The sequence below is a fragment of the Elaeis guineensis genome, chromosome 4 (genome assembly GCF_000442705.2).
Source record: "Elaeis guineensis isolate ETL-2024a chromosome 4, EG11, whole genome shotgun sequence".
In the NCBI taxonomy this organism is placed as follows: Eukaryota; Viridiplantae; Streptophyta; class Magnoliopsida; order Arecales; family Arecaceae; genus Elaeis; species Elaeis guineensis.
In genome coordinates, this window is record NC_025996.2 from 32,133,677 (window position 1) to 32,160,841 (window position 27,165).

At 37.4% G+C, this 27,165-nt stretch overlaps 1 protein-coding gene across 1 annotated transcript; it reads left to right on the forward strand.

The window, feature by feature from the left end:
- Positions 1-1,281: 1,281 nt before the first annotated feature.
- LOC105043061 (poly [ADP-ribose] polymerase 1) lies at positions 1,282-26,866 on the forward strand. The gene is given in 21 exon segments (XM_073256242.1): positions 1,282-1,547; positions 4,567-4,616; positions 4,787-4,967; positions 7,861-7,936; positions 7,939-8,053; positions 8,154-8,474; positions 9,121-9,316; positions 9,395-9,553; positions 9,863-9,920; positions 10,044-10,107; positions 10,216-10,473; positions 17,001-17,238; positions 17,334-17,446; positions 17,528-17,604; positions 17,762-17,925; positions 24,756-24,947; positions 25,047-25,155; positions 25,460-25,542; positions 25,741-25,878; positions 26,215-26,397; positions 26,577-26,866. Coding segments are annotated over 21 exon segments (2,967 nt in total). The 5' UTR covers positions 1,282-1,403; the 3' UTR covers positions 26,625-26,866.
- Positions 26,867-27,165: the final 299 nt, after the last annotated feature.

Genomic DNA, 27,165 nt, shown 5'->3' on the forward strand with positions numbered 1-27,165 from the left:
TAGTTCTGTTATGCCGACAGTTTAAATCGTTCGCTGTTGATCAGTAGTAGTCGAATCATTAGTCAGTCAACTGATATTAGTGGTGCAGTTTGCTCAGTTGGTCGATGAAAAGTCGAACTGTATGTTCAGTCGATGTGTAGTCAGCATCGTGATGATCAAATCGGGGATCGGTCGGTTTACCCCAATATATGTAAGAATACTCAGGGAGTGCAATGGCATGATGTTATTTTTAGAACCTGGCTGATCAACAAGTTTTGTTGGAGCAGGTGGGAATTTCTAAATCTAGAGGCTGGTATAGCATTCGATCCACATCCAAGACCAAGGGATGGAGCTGAGTTGTTCTTCAGTCCAGCATCTTGGGAAGGGATACCGATGCTTTTAAAATTTAGTCAGCTAATAATATCAAGTAGAACTTTCTCTGAGTGTCTGTGCTACCTGTACTTGTAATACTAAAAGGTGAACCTTTATAACATATTATTGGTAAAATACATAAATCTGAATGCACAAAATGGATGGGTCTTTGTAATATATTATTGTTAAATCAATGAATCTATATGTATCCAGTCCAATAGGAGATTCCTATGCTGAATAGATCTAAGGCAGTCTAATGGTTCTACAGAAACAAGGACTTGTTTTTGGAGGTTCAGGCCTTCATAAAATGAAGAGCTGAGGTAAATGGGTTGGGCCGGATGATATCAGCAAACTTCAATTGGATACATTTTCCATTAACTCAAAATAATAATGAAGAGAACCATCCAAATCAATTAAAAAACACAAATAATGGAAGACATTAAATAATCTATTGATGTGGTCATTATCTTCTTTGCTCAAATCACCAACGCCAAGAGTGGATTTAGATATGGATCAAGACACATCCATGATTAATCCTTGGCATCCATGATCCGGACATCGTGTTGTCCTCATAAACATTTGGAGGTTTTAAATTCCCGTCAGCCCAATATTTAGCTCAAATAAATAATTCAGATTCAATCCTTACATTTTAAAATTTTTTCAGATCAAAATTTATTCCGAAGTTTGAAAAATTTTTCGGACCGAACTCACGTAGTGATGTTGCTCGGCCTAGCCCGGCCCTGTTTGAGCTCTAGCCAAGCGGTACAACAAACAAGAAAAGAACGGCCCATCTGTCTCGAATTCCAATCATCAGTGAAACGCACGTGCAGCTCCCAGCTTCGCACACGCCACACGTGCCGCGTCCCCTCAGTTGCTAAAATGCACCCGCGCACTCGAAAACACGACATATATACCAGCTATATTTCTTCCGTCGTCAGCACTCAGCACCTAAATACTCCAAAGGCGCACCCCTTCTCTCTCTCGCGCGCTCGCTCGCTCGCTCGCTCGCGGAGATCCTCCTAGACCTCGGTCGGCCCTCAAATTCATCGGCAATGGCGACCCCGCCGAAACCATGGAAGGCGGAGTACGCCAAGTCGGGGCGGTCTTCGTGCAAGTCGTGCAAGAACTCCATCGGCAAGGACGAGCTCCGCCTCGGCAAGATGGTTACCGCCACCCAGTTCGACGGATTCATGCCCGTAAGACCAAAAAAAAAATCTTTTTATTTATTTCTCTGGTAAAGAAAAACTTATCATCCTACATTAGGGTCCTTTCTAGGTTTTTTTTCCTACTATTTAGGCTAGTCCTTGATGAGATGATTCATATCCCTTCTCCATCGAGTTCTGCGTTATACGATTGTGGAGCAAACTGCAAAGTTGGGATTTTTCTTGGCTTCTTTTTTTGCCTTTTTTTAAAAAGTTGTTTCTTTTCTTTGGTCGCTGTGCTTTCAGGCATTCTTTTGAAGAACGAGGGATTTGCGTTCTTGATTCTTGCCATTTTGTGTGTTCTTGAAATTTTGATCTTCTCATGCTGGTTTTGATCAATTGTGTGGGTTACTTTGATGTGATCTTTGTTGCAGATTGAGAAAAAAAAGCATCTAGTTTATTGTGGTTAAATCTATTGGTTCTGGAACAAGGTTAGACGATTTCCTTGTTTTGATTATTAGGGATTTATCTTGATCTGCAAGTGGAATATCTCATGTCTTGGTAGTTGTTTAGGGTTCACTTAGTCTTTGCGAAGTATATCAGAAGATCTTGGTTGCTTGTGTGATGACAGGTCCTTCCTATGGTTGCATTTAGGGGTTATCTTTGTGGACTAAACGAGTACATGGTGATCGCAAGTCTAGTGACGGAATATCACAAATGCATGTGATTTCATAGACTTTCCGGACTTTGTCATTGCTTTTAAAATGTAGTCGACATTACAAGCCCCACTGCCATGTTCCCTATCACACTTGAGTAACTATCCATTACATGATTTTTTAAATAAAAATAGGAACATCAGTTCTTTTGAAAAGGCTTACTTTGCTTTTACAAACTATAGCATTAATCCTATGACAACTATGAGAGTCCCACTTCAATTTAAAAAAGATTGAGTTTTTTTTTTTTTTTTTTTTCACACTAGGAATTTGGAGCCAGACTCTGACCAAATTGTATAATATGCCTAAATTCTTCTTAGCATGCATATTTTAAAGAGCAATTAGAGAGTAAGGGGCTTTGGTTTGGAGAACCGCAATTTTTTTTTGGCTTTTTTCTGGGTCCTACTGAGTGACGTTAAAAAATATATCAGCTATTGCATTCGTAATTTATATAAGTCTAGCATAGTTGTTTCCTTAATACTGTTCCACTGGATTTTTATCTAGGAATAATAACCACATCTATTGAATATTATGCAGTTCTGTGCAGATATTACCTCTAGGGACTGATCTCTCATTTTTGTCGTTGATTCTTCCCTTTGTTATCTTCCCCTTTTCCATTGCTTTATTTGGTATGCACAGTACAAGGATGGTAGTTGAGCTAAATGGGTGAAATAGCGTCCAAGGACACAACCATGGAGTATCTGTCCAATGATTGAAGCTAGAGAACTCCTAGGAAACCTAGGGAGATGAGTGAGGTTAAGGTAATTCTACACAAAGGTCTCCAAGTTGATTGAATGCAACTTGCTAAATATTTAGCAGAGGGCCCAAGATGCCTGCTGCCATCATCTCACATATATTTTTATCCTAGAAATGAGTAACATTGTTTACAACCAAAATTGAAATATATTATCTTTTCTCATTGCAGTCAGTGATAAATGGCCTGCTTAATGTTTCATTCTTTTCCATTATCAAATCATTGATTATCATCATACACTGAACCACTTCATTGGACAGGATCCTACATGGTAGGTGAAATAGGCGAAGAGGTTTGACAATCTGAGAAGCTATTGTTGTTGATCTGTGATCCAATCTTGGCATTGCCACTTCATATATGTCGTTTATTTAATCCATCTGAATCCATTTTTGTATTAGCATAATCCTGGGCATGTTGACAATGTGAATCTAATACCAAATTGATGCAAGAGATATTACCCATACAAAGTGCAAGAATTTCTTGAATTCCAAATACTAATTCAGTCAAATTATATATATTTATATATTGATATTTCAAATAGGGATCTCACCTTGATTCCATTTAGCTTGCCATTTCATAGAAGACAGACAAGAATTGGTAGAAAAGTTCTTCTTCCAACACTTGCGTGGTAAATTGAAGTAATATTTAAGGATAGATGTTATCCTTTCCCTCCTATCTTCCCTCATGCAAAAAGTGTAATGTGAGGCATATGGTGCCTGCACCAAAGTTTGGGGTACATCTTTAACTTAGCTTCTGGCTATCAATTTGTCATGTGGTACTGTGGGCGTGAATGCCTCGATATTTGTAATTGATGTTATAGATCCTTTAAAGTTATATACAGAATTGAACTGGTCTTTTCCATCCATTAATGAATTGTTAATCTTTAAAATAAAAAACAAACTTGCATGTTAAAGTAATTTACTAAAATTAAATATTCTGGTTCTGTTTTTGTTATCACTTTTTGGCAATAATTTATATTTCATTATAAAACATGCACAATTATATGGTAGAAAATAACAGTTAGGATTGTTATCTAATTATTAAGAATTGTTTAGAACTACTGCCTTTGTTTTTTGAGCTTTTATGGGGTGTCCATGCATGCATGTTATTCTCAAGTCTAGATACACAAAGTTCTTCTTCCCATACATTGTTCTCATACTGTGGCTCATTTTCCATTTCTTAATTGTTATTTGAGCTTATTCTACCCTAATCTTTTCATATTTACTGGTGCACATAGTCATCAAACTTCTTGTAAGATTCTGTTGCGCGATGATGCAACTTATGAAATTCTTCATTCATGCAATTTTCATTTATGACAGGTGTGCCAGCATAGGGTGATAAACAATCTCTGTTGCCCTAATTTGTGTTCTCTATGTTCTGTTTCCTCCAGATGTTGTCTAACTCTTCCTGCATCTGCGAGTATCCCCACTTTGCATCACCTTTTATTTCTTCCACTGCAACCATTATTGGTTAAGAATCCTGAATTCAAGTCACATCATCTTTTGTTGCATATGTGTATTGCTATGCATGTCTAGTATCTTGTTATTTTAGTACCATCTGAAGATCTAATTATTCTTTCTTCCTTTTTTTTTTCTTTTGAATTCAGACGTGGAATCATGCTGGGTGCATCTTCAAGAAAGGAAACCAGATTAAATCGTATGTCTGAAATAATTAGTCATAGTAATAATATTGAGATCTTGTTCAATAGTTGAATTGCCTACATTCAAGATTTCCTCAATACCTTTCATTTGCTAGATTGATTGCAGAATTCTTGTTATAGTACTTGTTACCTGAAAATTGATCCTGGTGTCTAACAATGATACCAGTGTTGATGACGTTGAAGGCATAGACTTGCTTCGTTGGGAGGATCAGCAGAAGATAAGGAAGTACATAGAGGGTGGATCTGTGAGTACAACTGCTGTTAGTAATGATGAGTGTACCATTGAAGTTTCTCAAACTTCTCGTGCTGCTTGTAGGCGTTGCAACCAGAAAATAATGAAAGGAATGGTTGGTAATTTTAGATGACCTTTACATTCTACTTTAGGATGTCACTTACAGATTGCATGTCGCTCGTGGGAAGCAACTGTTTCTAGGGCTAAATTAACCCTCTCTGTCTGTCACTCTTGAAGGTTTTTGCATGTAGGTGTGCATTGTTCTGCAAAGAAACTTAATTTTAGTAGCTATAGGATGCCGCCAGGGAAAAATGATGGTTGAGAAAATAATTAACAAAATTCTTCTCAAAAACTTTAAAATGTGAATCAAGCTTTTAACTTTTTGTTCCTACAATATGAACCTGCAGCTCTGGAGTTGTTTTATAGGTAAACTCCAAACATTCCTGTTATTTTCTTATTTGGGTGCCTTTAATGTATGTGAAAATTGTAAGTTGCTTATTGATATTGATCTCCAGCGGGATGATATCCTCATGTATTTACTGTTATTTGTATACTGCTTTTAAATTATTAATTGGGCTGGAGTGCTGGAATTGATAAGAACACTAGCAGATATGAGATATAGTTGGGGTGCTAACAATGGTCTGAAGACTCTGAACAGTTGAATAATATTTCTGATGGCAGTAACTTTATTGCTAAAGGATGATCACTTACCATTCATCCCATCAGTATGTTTGTAAACTTTGAACTTTTAGAGGATAAGGGTGAGATTGTTCAAACTTTATGCACACTAAAGAGCATAAGAATTTCTGAGAAATAGTACAAACAGCTTCCCGTTTTTAAGTCTTTATCTCAAATCTTTGCCTTGCTAATTCAAAATGATAAAGAGCTACATCTTTTTGTTTCTTTTTTTTATAAAAAGAATATATAAGCAGTTTTTGTTGAACGCACGTTGGCTTTTACCTTCCAAGTTGACATTGGACGGTACATTGCCAAATATCTTTTCTAGAGTTGAGCTAGAAGCACGGTCTGCCATACTGCTCAATACGTTACGTACTGTACAGTATCAGTTTCGTATCGGTATGTTGTCTCATCTCGTACCGACACTTGGTATGCTATTTCATATCGTACCAAACCACGTACTAACACTTTGATAGGATGTTTCCAGCATGAGGTCCGGTATCAAGATGGCAAACCTTGGCTGGAAACAATATAGATATTTGATGTTGACCCAACCAACCTCTACATAGCCAAGCTCTACATATATTGCATGAGCTATTGGCTGACATGTTGTTTCGAAATTGATTGTTTTTCATGCAACTTGCTTGTTGTTTAATGAATTTATGCTCTTATGGCATATAAAAATGCCGAACACTTCATTACATGTCATTATTCACCACCAGTCTAGATGAGCATATAAACATCTTGCTAAGAATGTTTTTATATTATAGGCTAATATTAATAGCCTCTGAGCAAACTATTCTCAAACTTGCTTCTATGAACTAGTGAGATGATTTTAGGTATATGTGTGGCAGCTGGTATATTAAAGATAGATTGTCATTTGTCATTTGAGAGTTCTGTAGGTTTCATTCTTTTACATAACTGTTTGGTTTTGTAGCTTCCTCTTTTTCATGAGGTGAAACATTCCATATTTCTGGTTTTCATATATAGGAGGCAATTTGCATAATTCCTGTACCCATTAAGAGACACTTAAAATAGGAACAATGCTGCTAGGCACTCGATCTTTGCTAATCATCTAAACATTAGGAAGAGCGCATGACTTTAATTCTCAGGAAGGTCTAGAGATGACTTTTGGTTCGATAAAAGCAATACAGAACCAAAATTAAGCAATGATTCCAAAACACGTGACTTCAAAAGTGATAAATCAGAATGCACTTGATTGGGAATATGGTTTTTTGCTGCTCGGCCTTGAGCTTTTTGGTAGGACGGTCTTATGCTTCACATCAATGACTTGCATTACCTAAAGCCCTTTGTCTATAACAATCTTTGCATATCTTCTGATGCTGAAGGCATCTTTAATTGGTTTAAATTCTTAAATTAATTTCACTTTTGTATGAGGTGCATGATTTACATCATTGGGTCAATAGCAGTTCTTTCACATTGCAAGTGTTGTAGGTTGATCTCCAACTTCTGGCAAAACATATGTTGACATTGTTAACTTATTATCAACCCAAGTTTGAGGGTCAACCAGCAGGAGGTAAATCAAATGAGAGAAAAATTTAAGAGATTGGAGACGGATATTCATGTTTAATGCACTCATCCCATGTGAGAAGGAAAGGCAAAGAAACCGTAAGTGGTTAAGAAAGATATTGTAAGGGATAGGGTTCACATGGTCATATTTGACATGTGCCATTCTTCCCCTTTCCAATCATTTGTGACTCGAATGATGAATCAATATACCCTAGATCATATTGCAACAAAATTAGGAAAATGCTTGTCCACATGAAGGTAGAATAAAGCAAGCTTAGGAGTTCAATGAAAAAAAGGGGGGAAGAAATAAACCATTAGTTTCAGGCATTATGTCTCCTCGAAGCTTGATGCTGGGTTTCACGTCAATTTTTTGTAAGTGATTCTCTGTAATTTAAAAAAAAAATGCAGAGCCACATTTTTTTTAAAAAAAAATAGTTTAACATTTTTAGGTGATGCATTTTAGTTTTCAATGTCTTTGATGCCAACATAGAATAGCCAGTGGATAAGGTGTTTCTGTTCTCTCGACCTATCATTTCTGATGTTTCCAAATAGCATTATATATATTTAAGATGTTTATCTTCATTTATTTCATATGTTACTTTATCCTCCTTTTTTGTCCTTTAAACAGTTATAAATTGAGTGATTTGAAGCCATTCTTAATACCATAACCATGTCTGTAGCCATAAGCATCAAGCATTGTCCTCAATTATCAAGTCACTTTTAATGTCACTTCCTACTTCAGTTCATGACTTAATGGATCCTAGAATACTTCAATTCGAGTTTGCTGCTTTTAATGTTAGGTTCGTGTCTCCACCAAGCCCGAGGGACAAGGTGCTAGGGGTCTAGCATGGCACCATGTTAATTGTTTTATAGAGATGTCCCATCCACCATTATAGAGAAAATGTCTGGGTGGGATAGCCTTTCACCCGAAGACAAGGTGACAGTTACTGCACTTGTTAAAAAGGATAAATCTAACAAAAATACAGGTATTAATGTGAATTCAATTTTGGTGAGGTTCTCTATCAGATTTTTGATGTTCCATTTATTGTGAGCATTGTCATGACTTTCTGACCTTGATTCCTCTTTTAATTTCAAATGCTGTAGCACAAGAACAACAACTTTCAAAAGGCACTAAGCGCAAAAAAGTTGGGAGTGAAGATCATCACTCTAAAGTTCCCAAATCTGATGAAAATGATTCAGCAGGTGGGGCATCGAGTAAGGAAAATCCTGCTGAATCTGGTAATGCTTATTCTAGCTCCATTGAGTTGGAAAAAAAGCTGGAAGAGCAAAGTAAAGCATTGTGGGAGATAAAAGACGAGCTTAAGAAGCACGTGATGACTGCAGAGCTGCGGGAGATGCTGGAAGCTAATGGACAGGATTCAGCAGGATCAGAGTATGATCTACGAGATCGTTGGTAATTTTTTAAAATCTTGTTCTGGTGTTTAGAATCTTCATGATGCCATCAATTGGAGATGATTCCTTGAGGTAATTTACCATGATACTCATTATTAGTTATGTGACTAGAAAACCTGATTAATATTATTTCATTTAGACACAAATGATGGAGCAGCTTGGAGTGCTGCAATGAAAGTGATTTGGAGTTATGATCTGAATGTTTATGTTGACTGGTATTTCTCATGTACAACACACATGATAGCTTCAAGAGGCAGGAGTATCATAGTAATCTCTCTAATATTACTTGTCATGACTAGTACTAGGCATTTAATTAGTCCTGGTACATGCTTATGAATCCAACATGGAGGAGGAATTGTTGCTGGTTAGTTCAAAGATCAGTTACCATAGTGGCAGTTACCTCCAAATTGATATATAACGTACTCCACATTATGGAACTTGAACTAACCATAAAGCTCAATGAGGTTTTCTACTGATTAATGCACACATCAAATTCTGGTTTCTGGTATGTTGCCATCTTGTTTATTTATCTGGCTGCAATTTTGTGATCTGACATATTACTGTTAGAAACTGGACTTTCTGTATAAATTCTTACCTGAAGAGTATTTACTGCTGACAAACAGCAATATTTCCATTTTCTTGTTTAGTGCTGATGGGATGCTCTTTGGAGCATTGGGTAAGTGCCCGATCTGTTCTGGTTCCCTGCATTACTCTGGAGGCCAGTATCGTTGCCATGGCTATGTATCAGCATGGAGTAGGTGTTCTTACTCCACAACCGATCCTTTACGCCTGAAGGAAAAATGGAAAGTCCCTGAAGAAACAAGTAACCGGTATCTTTTAAAGGTACATGACATGCAATGTTTATCAAAGCCTATGCACAGGGTTCTACCAGTTGCTAATTCAATGCATGATATGCTGCAGTGGTTCAAGTCGCAAAAGGCAAAGAAACCTAACCGAGTTCTTCCTTCTCCATCTTCCAATAAATCTTCTTGTAGTGCTGGTATGCAGTCACATCCATCAAATGGTGACAAATTGGAGAGTTTGAAAGTGGCTGTAGTTGGAGAACCTCAAAAAGCCAATGTAAGTTGTTTCCCTAAAATTTCTGGTTTTACATATTTGTGCTCAATGTGATGGTTGTCTTTGAAAAAATGAGAATGTTTTATATTATTTTTTTCTTCTCTATTATTTAAGATCGTGCCTCTTCTAGACTTGACCATGTAATGACTGAAAGCTGGATGACATGAAGGCTCTTATATCTGGTTCTATCATGTTTTCTACGTTTAGAATTTCTGTAATTGTTTTTACTGTACTTCTATATTTTTTCCATTTAGAGTTGCAAGGAGGTTTACATATTGGAAATTTATTTACATTTTTGGTGATTAAATTTAGGAGTGGAAGCACAGATTTGAGGAGGCTGGGGGAAAAATTCATGCCAAGATTAAGAAGGGTATAACTCTGCATTCCAAGTTGGTTTGCAATATAGTCTCTTTCTTGCTTTTTGTTGTTCAGATTCATGCAAATCATGTTGTACAATTGATATCAACTCACTGGATGTTTTTGCTGCCTGCAGACACTAATTGTTTGGTTTTGATTGGAGAGATGGTTGACAAGGATTCTGAAATCAGAAAAGCCAGGTTAGCTGCATCTCTGGGTGCATCTGATGTGTGTTGGTTCTTCATTTGTTCTGTGAACTATGCAACAACTTTGAAGTTTTGCCTAAGGTATATAGACCAATTTGGCAGGAGAATGAAAATACCCATTGTGAGGGAGGATTACTTGCATGAGTGTATTAGCAAGCAGAAGAAGATTCCTTTCGATTTATATAAAGTTGAGGCGGCCTCTGAAACTTCTAGAGGTGGTATGGTCACGGTGAAAGTTAAAGGGCGAAGTGCTGTACATGAGGCGTCTGGTTTGCAGGACGTTGGCCACATTCTTGAGGATGGAAACAGCATCTATAATACGACCTTAAATATGTCTGACCTTTCCACTGGCATTAACAGGTAAGATTTCCATATTAGGAGATCTCCTGGATTTCTATTATCAACATGCAAGTCACAGGAAATTTACCATTTCTATGGGAAAGGAGAATATGCATCATTAGCATGCCTTGATGTTAGTGAGCTAGCATTGATTTTGTTTGTTCATGCTTAAGATGCACTTCTTGTTGCTTCCATTCTCTAGTGGAGCAATAGCTTGATAGATTGATAAAATGTATAATACAATATAATAATCATATGATTTTCATACTGCTGAACTTGCTGCAAGATAATCATCAATATTTGTGTGCAACAAAAACACTTTCGTTGATAAAGGAAAGATGGTAATTCATGCAGGACATCATGAAAAGGTTGACTAACAAGGTGGATTAAAATTATTTATGCAAAGCAGTTTAGTGAGAAAATGATGGTCTTATGCTTTGATGGCTGGAGTTTTGTTTATCTAACGGTATTCTGGTTGTCACACTGCAGGGTGTCAAATGTGGCAACAATTATCATTGCCAGTTGGCATGTCCTGGTGCCAAATTATCTTAGGAGCATAGGTCAAGGTGAATTATCATGCATTACTAGATAAATATGTATGCTTCTTAGGCTTCCAAGAGATAAGCTAGTCCCTCTCTTAAGGATGTTGATCAAGAGAAGATTAGTGACTTACAGGTGAAAGTGAAAGGTGGAAAAATATTAACATGGTGCAAGTTCCATGAAATTCAAGAGAGTGCATCATGCTGCAATGTTTCATGTGACAACAAATAGTTGAGCGCATGTAGACTGTAGATATACTTGATTGTCAATGCATTGGCATGAAAATGTGAAAAGCAAACTACTCACTGTTACCTTAAGTGTCAAATGAAGCTAAATAGGCATCGTGAGAATTCCAAACATTAAATGAGCAATGAAAATGAAATCAATTATCCATTTTACAATGAAAAGCAGTTTCCTTTGTACATATTAGCGTCCATGGGAGCAAGAAAATGATGAAGAGAGTTGCTATCTCCTTTCAAATTTTTTGAGGTGCTTTGTGAAGAGGGTTATACCTCCCATGGTCATCATGTTGTCCACATGAGCAATGAAGGCAACATCCTAGATGGTGGAATGGATGAAATTACCATAACTGTACTTGGTGCTTGAGGAACCATGTTGCTTGAATTACTTTGCCAGACTTCGTAAGCTAGTTAGAGAGGAGCATTTGAAGCAATAAATGTCCTAATGAAGACTATAAAACTTATGAGGTGGATGAGGACTCGCCTACTTTAGAGCATTTAGGAGATTATTAATGTGTTGGAGCGAGGAGGAATGTGTTTGAGAAAAAAAGCAACCAGGAATGTGTTGAAAAGGTGTATAATATCGCTTTAATTTATTATTAGATACAACTTCCCATTTTTTGCCCTTCTTTTCCTCTATAAATAAACTTCATTGTTAAAAATTGCTGCATACATGATGTCTATGTCTGTAAAATAATATGCATGAAATTTTTTGATCTTAATAAAATTTGGTAGCAAAAGTATGCTGTTTGATGGAAGAGGGATGGGGAATGTCAGAAATAGGTGTTTCAACTAGATGGAAGTCTAAAGCAAGGTTCGGCAAAACTATTACTGAATATCATATTGGTTGGCAATTGGTTTGGTACAATATAGGTTCATATTGTGCCATTCTGGGGTGCACCAAAATAGGGAGAGGGGCAAAGGGAGGAGAGTGAGAAGGGGACAATGAGGAAGGGAGGGAGAGGGAGAGAGAGAGATGGGGGTGTTGCCAGAGTGGGGGGAGAGGGAGCACCTCCTCTTGGAGCCCTTTGAGGCTCTGACCACCAAATATGACATGGGAGAGAGAGAGAGAGAGAGAAACCCGGGGGGAGGATGCGAAGAGGGAGCACCTCCACTCAGAGCCCTTCTAGACACTATCACGAGAGAGAGAACCTACCTTCTCAGCGGCGGCCTACATAGAAAGAGAGCGGTGGAGCTAGATTAAGAGTGTTTGAGAGAGGTTGTTGAGGGGGAGTGGTATAATGGTTGAATCAACCTGACCTGCTAAACCATTCTAGGCGGGTGTCGGTTCAGTTTGGTATGGCCCGAAGCCGCCGAACCACCCAATTTGAATAGGTTTAGCAAACGATGGTCTAAAGCTTATGCAATGCCCTACATGGAGGATTTGCCCTACAATATTTTGCACTTGCCAAAACTATCCTTGTGAAGATTGCTTCATGTCAAGCTAGAATGGTGGGTACTATTGAAATGCAGACCTTGACAATCACTAGACAAAATAATATATGTTGTCTGGTGTAAGGATTCAAGTCCTAACAAGACATTGGGATGGGATACCATCCCATTTGTCAGGACGGGATCATCTCAACGTCATACAAGCATTCTAATTAGCATGTCTTGGGACATTCTCTATCCCAAGTGTCGGGATGGGGCAAGATGGCAGCGCATCCTATTCCATCGGAAAACTGGGGCATTCCCATCGCAAGGGATTTAAAACCTTTGTTAGGTATATTAAAAATCCTCATGATTTAATTATAGACACTACCTATGGAGCCTCCTATGTGATTTGTCATGTCAAATTATTTCTTGATCGCTAGTTTTTTCAATCAATTGTCAATCTTGCTGGTGAATAATGCATACGAAATGTTTTAACTACTAAGATTCCTACTCAAGCTCATTTGACCACATTTTACTTGTAAAAAATTGCAATGCATGAGTGTTTTCCCTAGATGGGTTATTTATTTCTCCAACTGGCCTACCATTATTAGGGTTGATAATTGGTTTTGCTGGATTCAGTTCGGGTCAGGTCAATACTGCATATTAAGTTTGTATGGACTTGACACGATTTGAACCCAACATGATTTGCCAGGAAGCCAAGAATGTCTGACATGACATGGTCTATCTAACCATCCTATATATCATCTGTTGACCTGTTTAAGGTCAAATCTAACCTTTTTTATAAATTTTTAATACTATATAGGTAATCGAAGGTTTAGGTCAAGGTTCATTGTATCGATTGGTACCATACTGTGCTGAGCATACCATATCGTACTGATATGTAGTCTTCTTTCATACTGACATTCAGTATGTCTCACCATCTCATATCGTACTATGTGCCGACAGTGTAAGAGGATGGTACCTATGTGGGGTTTGGTACAGAGATGGTGAACCTTGGTCTAGGCTATTCATTTTGGGCTTTTCTTAGATTCTAAACTAGGATTGAAAGCGGATTAGATATGGGTCAGGTACCAGTATATCCATATCCATATTTTATTTGATGGATACGATATACTAGTTGGATGCAAAAATTTATATTCATATTTATTTTAAATGGATACGAATACAAGTGGGATACTGGAAGTATGGTTATAAATGTGCATATAAGTCGAATATCTAAATTTTATGACCATAGAACTAAAGATATTACTAAGTGGATCGTAAATCAAAATAGTATGTTAATGTGGTTATATATTTCCCTCAAAAGTTCATGAGTGCTATATAAAAACAAATAAGATTACAAATTGAATTGGATATTCAAATACTGATTGGATAGTTGTCTATCCATATCCATATCTATTTTTCTTTGATGATATGGATACAATACAGATACGGATACGGATATTAGTCAGATGCTTAAATTTTTATTCATATTCAGATAGATTCAGATATGAAAATGGATTTGGACTGATATTGTGCGATCCACTTTCGCCCCTATTCTAAACTGCACCTTAGACAACATATGGAAGGGGAAAAGAAGAGGAAAGACCTTTAATTTGATGATGGAACCCGAAGCATAAGCTCTGCCCTTGCATTCCCACCATCAATGAATTTTGCCCACTAGATCTTGATGGTTAGCAGTGCCTTGTCAACATTATTATTTGCCTTTTTGTTGGCCCCTATCCTAGCATCAACATCCACTAGATCCATCAAAATTCGCCCTTGAGAGGAGATTGGGGGGCAGCATTCATGTCCATCAGAGTTGTCTATCCATCCTTGAGAAAAGAGGATATGGACTGGGGAATTGAAAGGGGAGGTGGAGGCGGGGGAGGAGATGGATTAAGGGAGGAGATGATGGAGAGGAGGTGGAAGCAAGAAGAGGAGAGAATGACATGGCAGTAGGATGGTACTAGTTGATGTTGATTGGGAAGGGAAGATGGGGAATATAAGTGGGATTATGGTTTTGCTTTAGGTTTCCACTAGAATATAACATATTTATATGAAAATATATATCAGAGTACTATATAAAATATGTCAAAGGGTTCTAACTTGTTGGGTGAGAATGAGGGTTCGTCGAACCATCCCGAACTGAACGATTCGGGACGTTTCGAGCCATATAGCTGCAAATCAGAACGGTTCGGTCTTTCAAATTAGAACACCGGAATCCGGATAGAGATAGGAAAAGAGAGGAAGAGAGAGAAGATGAGAGGAAAAGAGGGGACGATGCTGCTAGAGGTTCGGCGGTGGCCCGCCAATACTGTCGGAGGGCCGTGGAGGCCTTTGTAGCTCAAAGGGCGATTAGAGCTGCGGCCGTGGAACAAGGGCGACCGTCCCTGTTCATCATTTTTTTTAAATGATGAGGCAATGGATTTGCCGGCTTTACTTAAGTGAGCCGGCAAATCGATTGCCGGTTTCACTATGGTTGAAATTTTTTTAATCAGATCTCATGAAACAGGGGCGATCGCTCCTGTTCATGTCCGCAGAGCAGTAGGCCGCAATTTTGCTGCTCGGTGGCCACAACGGCAGTCAGAGGTCCTTCGATGGCCTCTCTGCTAGCTTCTTCTCTCTTCTTTTCTTTCCCTCCCCCTGTCTCTCTCTCGGTCATGATTTGATGAAGTAGAGGCCTTGGCGGCCCTCCGAGTATGCCTTGACCCGCTTGTGGTCATCGCTGGCATCTCCTCCTCCCACCCTCCCCCTCCCCTCTCTCTCTCTTTTCTTCTTCGGTTCCTTTCTTCGCTTTTATGTCGGCTCACATCGATCCGATACGGATCCGTACCAACTCGTACTACTGGTTGGCCGGTTGGCAGTGGTCATGGTACTGGTTCCGCGGTCCTTGGTTAAAACCCTTTGACCAAATCCAACTTGACCCGCCATCTGGTCAGGTTTACTTGACCCGTAACGAGTCCATTTACCTAGCTGTTCAGGTTAAATGGGTGGTCAGGTCTGGGTTGGTTTGGATAAACAAGATCAGGTCCAACTTTCCACCCTCACCTACCATGTATATTTGACTGGTTGAACTGGTTGCACCTGAACATTATTGGATTAAACAGCTTTATCATCCATTTCATGGCAGAAGAAAAATATCATTGTTCTTTTTTTCTTAATTATGCCGCTGCAATTTAAGTGCTTGATTTGATTTCTTTTCCCTTTTTTGGTGTTCTTGGGTATAGATTCCATCTTCATTATTTTCAGTACAATTCAAATCTCATTGCTATAATTTCATACCCATTCTTGTCCATGCTTGGAAGATGTCTCTAGTCTTTCATGCTTCCTTTAAAATAGAAATGTGCTATTGGGAAGATAACCAAGTCCTAAAAGTTGGAATTTTGAAAATTGTACTGTTTGAAAATAGTACTGTTGGTTGTTCTTGGTGCACCCTGTCATCCATTCCCATATTTTCAATTCTGTTTAAAACTCTTCATGTCACTTCAATCATATTGGAAAACCCATTTAAATTGTTCCAACTCATTCTAGGTTGGGTTGGATTACCTTTTTAATAAAATGATCAGATTTGGATCTGGATTTTTGACCCATTTAATAAACAAGTTGGGTTCGGGTTGACAGATTTTTGAGCTATCCTATATCTGACCCAACCATATCTAGTCTGACTTGACCCGATTACCACCCCTAAAATTGGACTACTTGTTTTCTTTTATTTTTAACTTAATTTGGTTTTTGATTGCACTCATGTATTTTGTGATTCATTGTTTCTTTTGGAGTTTAGGTCTTCACCATCACTTTGGCACGTTACTCACCTTTAACTATCTTTCCCCTGAGCCATTTTCATTTTACAAGGGACTCTTGAAGATTCTATCATGGGCCACTGATGACTAAGATACCTATGGGAATATAACTGATCGCCTATTGCCTGAACTTGTCAAATAGGCCATATCCGGTCAGAGATGCATAATCTCTGTGCCTTCCTGTTGCACTTTCATCACAAAGGAGAGTGAGCGAATGTTAAAGAATATCAAGTATCATGTTGTTAAAAACCCCTAACCTCCCAAGCTTTTTATGAGTATTGATTTGGCTTTTGAATCTTGTCTCTGCAACAAATAAAGTTATCTTTACTCATAGTAATTTACATGGATGCACTTATTGCAATGGTGTTGTCATATGGTCCAGAGTCTTCCAAGATGTTCACATCTTTTTTAAGGTTGGTTGTAGTAGGCTTGTAACCAATGCTCATCTAGATGAATTCGTTCATAAATTGTGGTGTGTGGCTATATGTCTTTGGTTCATAGCAATCCATACAAGTAATGCTTTCTTACACCTGTGATAATAACCCTTCTATTTTCTTTCCAGTGAACCTGACTATCTTTTCTGTACTTGAAGTTATTATATCCTTCAGATCATCCAAGAGGATAAAGGATCAGCTTGTTTTGTATTCCGGAAGTGGGGTCGTGTTGGCAACGATAAAATTGGAGGGACCAAATTGGAAGAGATGTCAAGGTCTGATGCAATTCAGGAATTCAAACGTTTATTTCTTGAGAAGACTGGAAATCCTTGGGAAGCATGGGAACAGAAGAAGAACTTTGAGAAGCAACCAGGCAGATTTTTTCCACTAGATATTGTATGTGTGGATTGCAAACAATTGTTTCAATTTGCACACAACCTTTTATGGATTTCTGATTTTTTATAGTCCTTCATGAATTCGTGGTTTTGTAGGATTATGGTGTCAAGCAAGTATCAAAGAAAAAGGATTCTGCCAATATAAAGAGCCTTCTAGCTCCTCAATTGATAGAATTGATGAAGATGCTTTTTGATGTTGAAACTTACAGGTTATCACTTACTGCTCCATCACATTTTGGATTTTATTCCCTTAGTGAAAGATGCTTAAAGGGTTACATATGCCTTTTCAGGGCTGCTATGTTGGAATTTGAGATTAACATGTCTGAAATGCCACTTGGAAAGCTAAGTAAAATGAATATCCAGAAAGGTGTATATCGAATCCTATATGTTTTTGTTCAAGATGCGATACTACATTGTTGTGGCAATCTCATATCCATTCCAGCATGATGTTATAATGCAGATTGATAAATGCTTCACCATGTGTTTAGCTATTTGTCATAAAATTTTTTGTTATTGTGTTGCAGGTTTTGAAGCATTAACTGAGATACAAAATTTATTAAATAATAATGCTAAACATGATCCAGTTGTTAAAGAGAGCTTGATTGTTGATGCCAGCAATCGCTTTTTTACTCTTATTCCTTCAATCCATCCTCATGTGATAAGAGATGAAGATGATTTTAAGGCAAAGGCAAGTACATATGTGCTGCCATATGCATTGATATGTTCTTTTGTTTTCATTCTTAACTCCTGCAACTTTCAGATCATGTAGCTGAGCAAATCAAACTCAACTTTCTATGCTGTTATATCTCTAGCTATGACTTTGTGGCATGACAGTAGTTCACATGGTGCAATCGCTATTTCTCCTGAATCTGTCTTTATCACTGGTTCTGTATGCTGTTCTTTGCTATCCATCTTATCTTTGTTTAGCATAGTGTCTTCATTAAAAAGCTCTTGACATTAATAAGTTGGGTCAAATTTTCTTAATCTAAAAGATGAGTTTTAGTGGCAAAATGGTGCTCTTCCATATATATGCAACTATGTACCTGTAAGTATGTTTTATTTTCGGAATGCAACCACGGTTAGAAGAAAGGAAGTTTACCATTATATTTCATGTCATTCTGAAGATCAGAAATGAATAAATACTCACAAAGGAGCCTTTGTATTTGACATAGGAAACCCTACTGAAGCTTCCAAGGTTATGTTCTTCCTGTGTAGCTAGAACAGTCCAAATTTGGAGTTGGTTTTGGGAATTCGGCTGGAGCTAACTTATGATAAAGTGTTGCATGATGTACTCATGGTAGTCACATAGCACCATGTGAGGCACCACCGTTTTGTACAATCTACATGCTTGAGCAATGCGTTAGAGCTTATATAATAAAACAGAGTGTGGCAGTTTGCTTCAATCTATGCTGATTCATACTCTCCACACACATTAGCAAGGATCATATGGACCTGCATAGGGTGGTATACGTAGTACGGAGTCATGCACATTTATATTGCTGGCCCAGTGACACTGATTGGCACATTTCTTTTTCAATTTTTTGAAAGAATTTTCTCTAGATCATGCTTGGATTTTACAAATTTTAAGAAGACGTGAAAGTGTTATGATATTTTGTATTAACTAAAATTGGAGAAGTTGTTTTTTTTTTTTTTAAAAAAAAACATAAAGATGGCTATCCATCTATTTATCAATAACATTTATATTTTCATGTGTTATGTTGTCATTAAAGAGTTAAAATAATATTTTCCAGTCCTAAAAGAAAGTGAATTGGTATTTTAACTTTTTTACTCAGAATTGATCTTTTGCTTGTTTAGCAAGTCAGACTGAATTGATACATTAAGTGACCTTAGACATTGCTTTATTACTTTAAATTGATAACTATCTTTGTTGACTTCTTTTTAATTTTTTTTTCCTCTAATATTGACATGATTGTATGATTATTTTCGTTGAGCATGTTAGACTGGAGCTGAAACTACTAAAGCTTAAATCATTTGGCCTGGTTGAAACTGGAAGCAAAAGCAAGCTTCCAACACTTATTTGGACATTTGGATGCTAGATACTTTGCATAGCCTGTGTATATGGGATTCTAAACTAGGGGGAAAGTAGTAAAACTGATCTTTGCCATTTAAATGGCTTTAAAGCTGTCTAAGCAAAAGAGGGTAGATGAAGCCTATCCTCTTAATTTTGATGGGCAAACTTTTCATTTGATCAGCCAACAGGTTTTCTTGATCAAATTTACATGCTATATGTGGCCTGCCTTCTTTAACTGATGGACAATTCATTGAACCAATGGACCATATTTTGCCCGACCTTTTAAACGGATGGGTGAATTACCTGTTGGAAGAGTTCAAACCAATTGACTTGCCTTTTAGATTGATCTGCAGTCACCTAATATAGTCGTCAAATTGGCCATCTTCATCAATGGATGAGCCAGATATGTGCTTGCCTTTTCAGTTGATGGGACTAACACTGATCTGGATGGCCAGCAGGCCCCAACCAAGTGGATAGTTTAGATTAGGTCTGGGTTGGCTGTTGAACTCCAACTCTGTCTAATGGTCCTTCAGTTGTTGCCATCAATTGGATTGGCCAGACTAACCTGCCTTCACCATTATGAGTGCTCAACTCTTCATTGCTTTTTGGACTGAACATTGTGCTCTTAATTGTACTAGACCTGATGGCAATGAATTATAACCAACTCTGCTTGTCTGACCGCAGAAATTGATAGTTTATTTTTACAATAACTCCTATCAGGGTATGGGTTGCCATACATGTCAGCTAGGTGATATCTGATGACCCACAGAGAATAGGGGCAACTACCCCTCTGCAACTCAGGTGAGGAAGGTAGTTTCTACCTTCCCAAAATATCCTGGAGGACCCCCACCCTATTTCTGGTCAAAAAGGTTCATAAATAACCATGTAGGGTACCAAGCAATTCCCAAAATGCTACTAAGCACTGCTTGGGAAAATATCCACATCATAAAAAAGCAGGCGCAACGATAGATAGAAACCTTAGAATTCTCTCCCCCTCATAATTCTTCAAGAATAGATGTTGGACTTGATGGTCTCTATCAATGAATGGAATCCATTGAGAATTCCTTCTCAAGGGAGTCTTAAGCTTTATTTAGATAGAAGCACCAATCTCAATCTGTCAAGGAGGGTCATTGGCCCGCTTTTAATATTAACATATTGTCTAGCAGAGAATTCCAGGGGCCTTGGTCTCTGTTTATCTGAAACTATTGGTCTTAGTTAATGCAATGGAAGGCCTTCCTGTCAAATGGAAATTTCACTGCTAGTGGAGAGTGTCCTGGACTGATTTCCCTGATATGATATCACCAGCCCTGCCTTCAAATAAGGACTCATACTAAAAGTAAAGGCCTTCATGTAGGAGTCTTTGTGACTCCATACCGCATGCGGTTACTAGTCTCAACAATATGAGGAATGGACTAAGGCTTGCCTTTAAAGGCTTATTTGGTTTGGGGGAAGAATATCCCCTCATTGGAATATTTTGCATAGGAAGTTGATGCTTGGGTATATGATGCATGGAAAAGTGGTTTTTGCATGTTTAGTTGACCATGGAAAAGTAGCACATGTCAGAATTGCTTATCTTTAGTTGAGCATCTACTTTCCTGAGAAAGTTATTTAAACTATCTATTATGCTCTTAATAAAATGAAAGACCTTACCTCATTCTATCTAAAAACGTAAGGGTAGAAAAATAAGTACCGCAATTCTCAGTCGGTGGCAATTGGACTTTCCCATGTCCCACGTGGGTTTTTCTTTCCCACGAAATGTGGGAATCTTGTTCCCATAGGAAAGCTATCTTTTTATCTTTCCTTTGAAAACTCTAACCAAACATGAGGCATTTCTCCATTTTCCCATTAACTTTGTCCCCCCCTCTTCCTGCGAACCAAATGAGTCCTAAATCAAAAGTTCCATCTTAATGGAGATTTTGCTGACAAGGAGTCTTTGGCTCAACATTTGTGAGATCACAGATCTCGGTGTATAAAGAGTAGGCATTTTGACATTGCCTTCACTTCAAAATCCTAACACTAGGCATTTTGATGTTGAAGAGCCTTTGTTTTTATATAAAAGAGATCACTGATCTCGATATTATGGAGGTAGGTTACTTCCTTGCCTTGAAAATCAAAGTCCCACTGTTAGTGGGTGTTTTGGTTTTAAAAGAGCTTTTGGTTCCTACATAAATGAGATGTTAAATTTCAATATCAGCAGATAGGGCCTCTAGCGTTGCCATTATTCCGAAACCCCACCACTTAATGGAGATTATGGAACAAGAGATCTTTTGACTTTATGTTGAATGAGATCATTGATCGTGCTGAAATCATGAAAAGATCTGCTGCTGTGCATCTAAATTAGAACTTCAGTGTTTGTAGAACTTCTGATGCAGCAAAAAATTGGCTCCTGTAAAAAAGAGAAAATCTTTGATCTCGGCAAAGAGGACTGCTAGCCCTGATATTCGTCTTATTAAGGACTTATTAAGGGAACTGGTTCCTGTGATCCCATTCTGATTTATGTTCTGTAAGCACTGAATGCTGTCGGGAATATAATCTAAAACTAAAGGACAAATGTAGCGTGTATATTGTTGGTATACGCTATAAACGACATTGCAGATTAATATAATTTTTCCTAAAATATTATTGATATGTTAAAATTACCATTGATTAATGGTGATGAGTGATGCTTTGACTTCATTTTATGGTCATTCAAATCACTTGAAATGATGACACGTTACTGTTGGAAAGACAGATGAATATTTAAAATTAATTCAATTGAACTTAATCGAGAATTATTTCAAGTAGTTTAATGAACAACTTAACCTCTTCAACATGGCCTGGGTACATTGTCATGGCAGCAAGTAATGTTTTCCGAATGAAATTGATTGGAATTATTGTAATCTTTATCCCCAGTTATCTGACCAATTAACTTATGAATGATCCTTCTGTAAAGCACAAAAAAAAAAAAGAAAAAAAGAGTGTTAGTTTCCTGGATCCCTGAAAGTGAAGAATTTTTATATCCAGAAACTCTAACAAATTTGATTTTTCAAAAAACTTCAATGCTGGAAACCTTATAAACAATGGACCTAATTGTAATGAAACATTGAAATTTCATGTCATGAATCTCACTAAACAGAACTTCACTCAAGAAAGTTGTTACTTAAAAAGTTTTGGTGAAACGGGACTCTGAAATTGAAGATTTTCACATTATAAAATTCTGATTTGAAAGAGCTCAAATTTAGAACATTTAGTTCAATCTTCATAAATAAAATTCGTGCACTAAAATTTTTTTCTCATTTGGAAGCCAAAATTTGATTCATTGGATGGTTTTCATTATGTAGAAAACTCACAACTAAGAAGAGTTCCAGTTCATGGAACTTTGCAACGTTAAAATTCATTCAAAGAGTTCAACTCATAAATCTTGTAAGTCTTGAGTTTTAGAGTTACTGAAGCTCTACTTGGTGAGCTTCAGTTTATGAGACTCAACTAAACAGAACTCTACTATTAAAAAGAATTCTTCTACCAAAAAATAGTGATAATTTCAATATTTAACATGAACTTCCCAAACTTTGAGCTTCAAGCTTTGTAGCCAGAATCTTCAATCTAGGGTAGTGCGCTCAGTTCAGAATCTTTTTGAAATCTCAAATCTGCACCGACTTTCTAATCTCGTTCTTACTAAAGGTGTTTCTGAATTATCTGCTTCCCTGAACCTGCTCCCACATCTATGCTCCCATCTGCTCCCGCTTCTGGCAACTGAGCTTTCATTATGTGAATTTCAGATTAGAAGTTTCAGCCCTTGTGAGACCCCTGTATCTTGAGTTCCAAAATATGAAACTAAAGTCCTATTAAAGTTCCGAGGTTTTTGAAGATGGAACTCTAATTAAGGTTTTGACATATGAAACTTTCAATTTGAAGCTTCAACCCTTACAAAACTCTCCTTTTTATTGATATAGAAAAAAATACAATATTGAGAATCCATATATTAAGAATTTCAACATTATGAAACTCCACTTACCAATCAGTCAGAGAATCAGCAAATAAAATCTTGAAAATCGAGTGTCAACTCATAGAACTTTATATATGTTTTTCAGATTAGCTGAAACTGAATATAATGAGTTTTGACTTTCCATTGGTGAAACTCAGGCTGAAACTCTATTTTAAGTCGGAGTTTCAGCAATCAGCATATGAAATGTTTGGTGGTGGCCTCGCACTCCACCCCCCCAACCTCAAGACAAAGACATATAAAATGTTTAACATATGGTTTCTAATATGCCAAACTTTTTATGATGAGTCTCTATTAATGAAAGTCTATAACAGGCTTCCATTAATGAAACTCCAGTGAGACTGAATATTAATTTTGGCCTTAAGAGTTCCATGCATGTGAAGTCTGAGTTCATACACGAAATATTGGGTTTTTGGTTGAACTTCTTAGTTTAGTCTTAAGGATACTAGTTAAGAAAAACACATGTTTAATTAATTCCTTCTACTTCTCAGGTCTTATTTTATTCAAGTTCAAATTGATCCTCCTGTCAGTAAACTGGGCAATATAAAATTTTACAGCCATCTTTCTGTAGCTCATGTTTAATGTACATCAATGCTGATTTTCTTTGATAATGTAAAACAGGATATGCCCTTTTAATTTTACTACTTGAAGTTAATCCTCCAATGACAGTACATATATTAATTCGTGATGTGTGTATCAGTCTTCTTCTTAACACCCACGAGGTTTCTTGATTGGATACAGTGAACAATAGACTCTTGAGTTTATTGAAGTGGGTATGTACACAAAATAACATGTCCATCTCCTGTAGAAATAATGTGATGGGACTGTGTCAAAATCCGTTTTGTATAATATGCCTACCTCAATTTCTTTTTGTTTTGAGGGGTGGATTTCTGTCACATATCTTCAAAATAATGAGTAGTTTTCATAAGTGGTGGAGCTACAGTAATCATATCAATAGAAATTACACAATTAATCGAGTCAAAAGCTGATGCTGGCTGATGATATAAGCTATTTCTGGGGCTTTAGATCTCAAACATAGGACGTCACTTTCGACTGATTGGATAATTTGCCGTCATAGAAAATCCATGAACAGTCCACATCTGAAGATGATGAACCATCGGGTATCATTGGTGCCTGACAATACTGGTATATCCCTGTTTTCCGTGCATCTTCTTGTGTAGAATATGGTCTTTAAACTTGATTTATATTGTATATCTTGATTAATGTTGACATGCACAATTCTTTTTCTACTGGTTACTGCTCTTAAATTATTTTGTTATTTATGTTAACCATCAACTGAAATGGGGATCCTATCTTGAGATTATTGAGACGAAAATGATGAGAGTTGCTCATTGGTGTTGTCCAGTTCATCAATGTTTCTGCAATAGTTGTCCTCCATATGAAATTAAGTAGTTTCTTTATTTCTATGTAATGCATCCCTAAGTAAACCAAGTTGATTCTTGTTATCATGATAAAGTGAAGCTTTATGCTTCTCTGATTTCAGGTGAAGATGCTTGAAGCTCTTCAAGACATAGAAATTGCTTCTAGACTAGTTGGTTTTGATAGTGGAAATGACGAATCTCTTGATGTGAAGTACAAGAAGCTCCAGTGTGATATTACTCCATTGCCTCATGATAGTGAAGATTATAAGTTGGTTGAAAAATATCTCCTTAATACTCATGCTCCCACACACAAGGTGTGATGCAGTTTTGCCTTCTCCAAGTTCTAAAAAACTGTTTCTTTGCCATCTTTATTCCTTTCACTTGTTTAATTTGTATTTTTGTCTGATTCCTAGGAGTGGTCACTTGAACTAGAAGAAGTATTTGCACTTGAGAGGGAAGGAGAATATGATAAATATACACCTTACAGAGATAAACTCCAGAATAAGATGCTTCTGTGGCATGGTATGTTATGATGGTTAAACATTAGATGTATGTTTTAAGTCTTGAAAATGGTGGCTGGGCATTTTTATTAGGCAAGTCCTTGGAATATAGTTAGATTTTGTCGAGAAGGTGTAAAATAGCACCTTCACTACCCTTTTTTTCCCAATTTTGACATATTATGCGCGACATTTTGAAGGCAATGCGGCTTTAGGCAGCCAAATGTCAAGTATTGGGGAAAGTTATTGTAGTTTTGTTGGTTTCAACGACAATTATCCAAGGCCATTTATGTGCCAGACAACAAGCTTAAATATTTATTTAATGGCAGGTTCACGGTTGACAAATTTTGTGGGTATCATCAGCCAAGGACTGCGAATAGCACCTCCAGAAGCTCCAGCAACGGGTTACATGGTTCTCTCTCTCTTTCTCTCTCTTTGTGTGTGTGTATGCGCATGCACGCTTGTGGGGCGCACGCGTGCTTGCACAAATGCTGGTGCATGCATGCATGAGTGCATCAATTTTGTTCTGTTCATCATGTTTGTATATGATTGTGTATGTGGACAGTTTATTGCAAAGGAATTTACTTGTGTCTCCTGTTATGGTTTATAGTTTGGCAAAGGGATTTACTTTGCTGATCTTGTTAGCAAGAGTGCACAATATTGCTATGTGGACAAAAAGAATCCCGTAGGTCTGATGCTTCTTAGTGAGGTTGCTTTGGGTGAGATTTATGAGCTCAAGAAAGCCACGGTGAGTGTCTGACCCTTGTTGATGTAGCTTGAATTCATTCAATACTTGTGTGTCATCTATATGATTCGTAGACCATGGGAATAGTGTCAAACACTTAATGTAGTTAACAACTTTGTCATGATTGTCGTATGCCTCTTATTTGCATAATTTGGTAGCTGTTGCTCAAGTTTTTAGTATCAATGGTAGTTGTTCATGCTAGTAGTCAGCCCGTTCAACTTTGTGTTATAAGATGCTGTCATTTGCTTCTTAAAATTGTTAGAAAAAAGCTTAAAATCTTCACTGCAGCATTTATAAGCATTACTCTGATTGTATGGAGCACATTTCTTTGTCCCAAAGTATATGGAGAAGCCCCCAAAAGGAAAGCACTCAACCAAAGGACTTGGCAAGACTGTTCCTCTGGAGTCAGATTTTGTGAAGTGGCAGGATCAAGTGGTCGTGCCTTGTGGAAAGCCCGTTCCATCATCTATTCGAGCATCAGAGCTATTGTACAATGAGTACATTGTTTATGATACAGCTCAGGTTGGTGGTGAATACTCTTCTCTCTAGGCTCTGCATACACCTTTTATCTCTGGCATCCTAGAGAAACATTCATTTAGGGAGCAATGTTCTAAATTCAGGTTGTCTTGCTGATAAATTGAATTGTTGTCCCTCATCTCTGGTAATCTTATTTCAGTTTGTGCTTTTGTCTGTGTGAACAGGTCAAGTTGCAGTTCTTGTTGAAAGTGAGGTTTCATCACAAGAGGTGAAAGGTTCTTGATGTTTTGTAGATGATATTTTTGAGGGTGCTTGGAGTATGCCAGTAAGCAGCAAGGTAGAATGGGTGAATGTGCTCTTAGTGTTGGTGCTTCTTAGGTTGTTTCAAGTATCAACCTTTTGCTATAACTATTTTTGGGTTCCCCAGGTGCTTTTTTCAGTAAATACAGATTATTCCTGTAAATGCGTAATTGAAAGCTTATGTTCTATGGATCTGATGGGATAGCTTTTCATCTTTCTACCAGAAAAGAAAAAAGGGATAGCTTCTCTTCAAGGAAAAAAGTTTTGCCGAAAAAAGAAAAGTTTGCTTTTTGATAGTTTGTCTTACCGATTGCTTTTCTTTCTACCCTGGGCACCTTTTCCGTCATTGGGTGACTTGGGTCCTTCAATACAATTGAAATACCTGCAATGAGAGAGGAGATCTTGTTGAAGCATATTAATTGGCTAGTTCCATAGAATCCTACCTTGTCCCTAGTACGGAAGAGGCTCACCTAAAAGAGGGCAGGAGCAGAAAGTTCAGCAGGATGCAGTGCA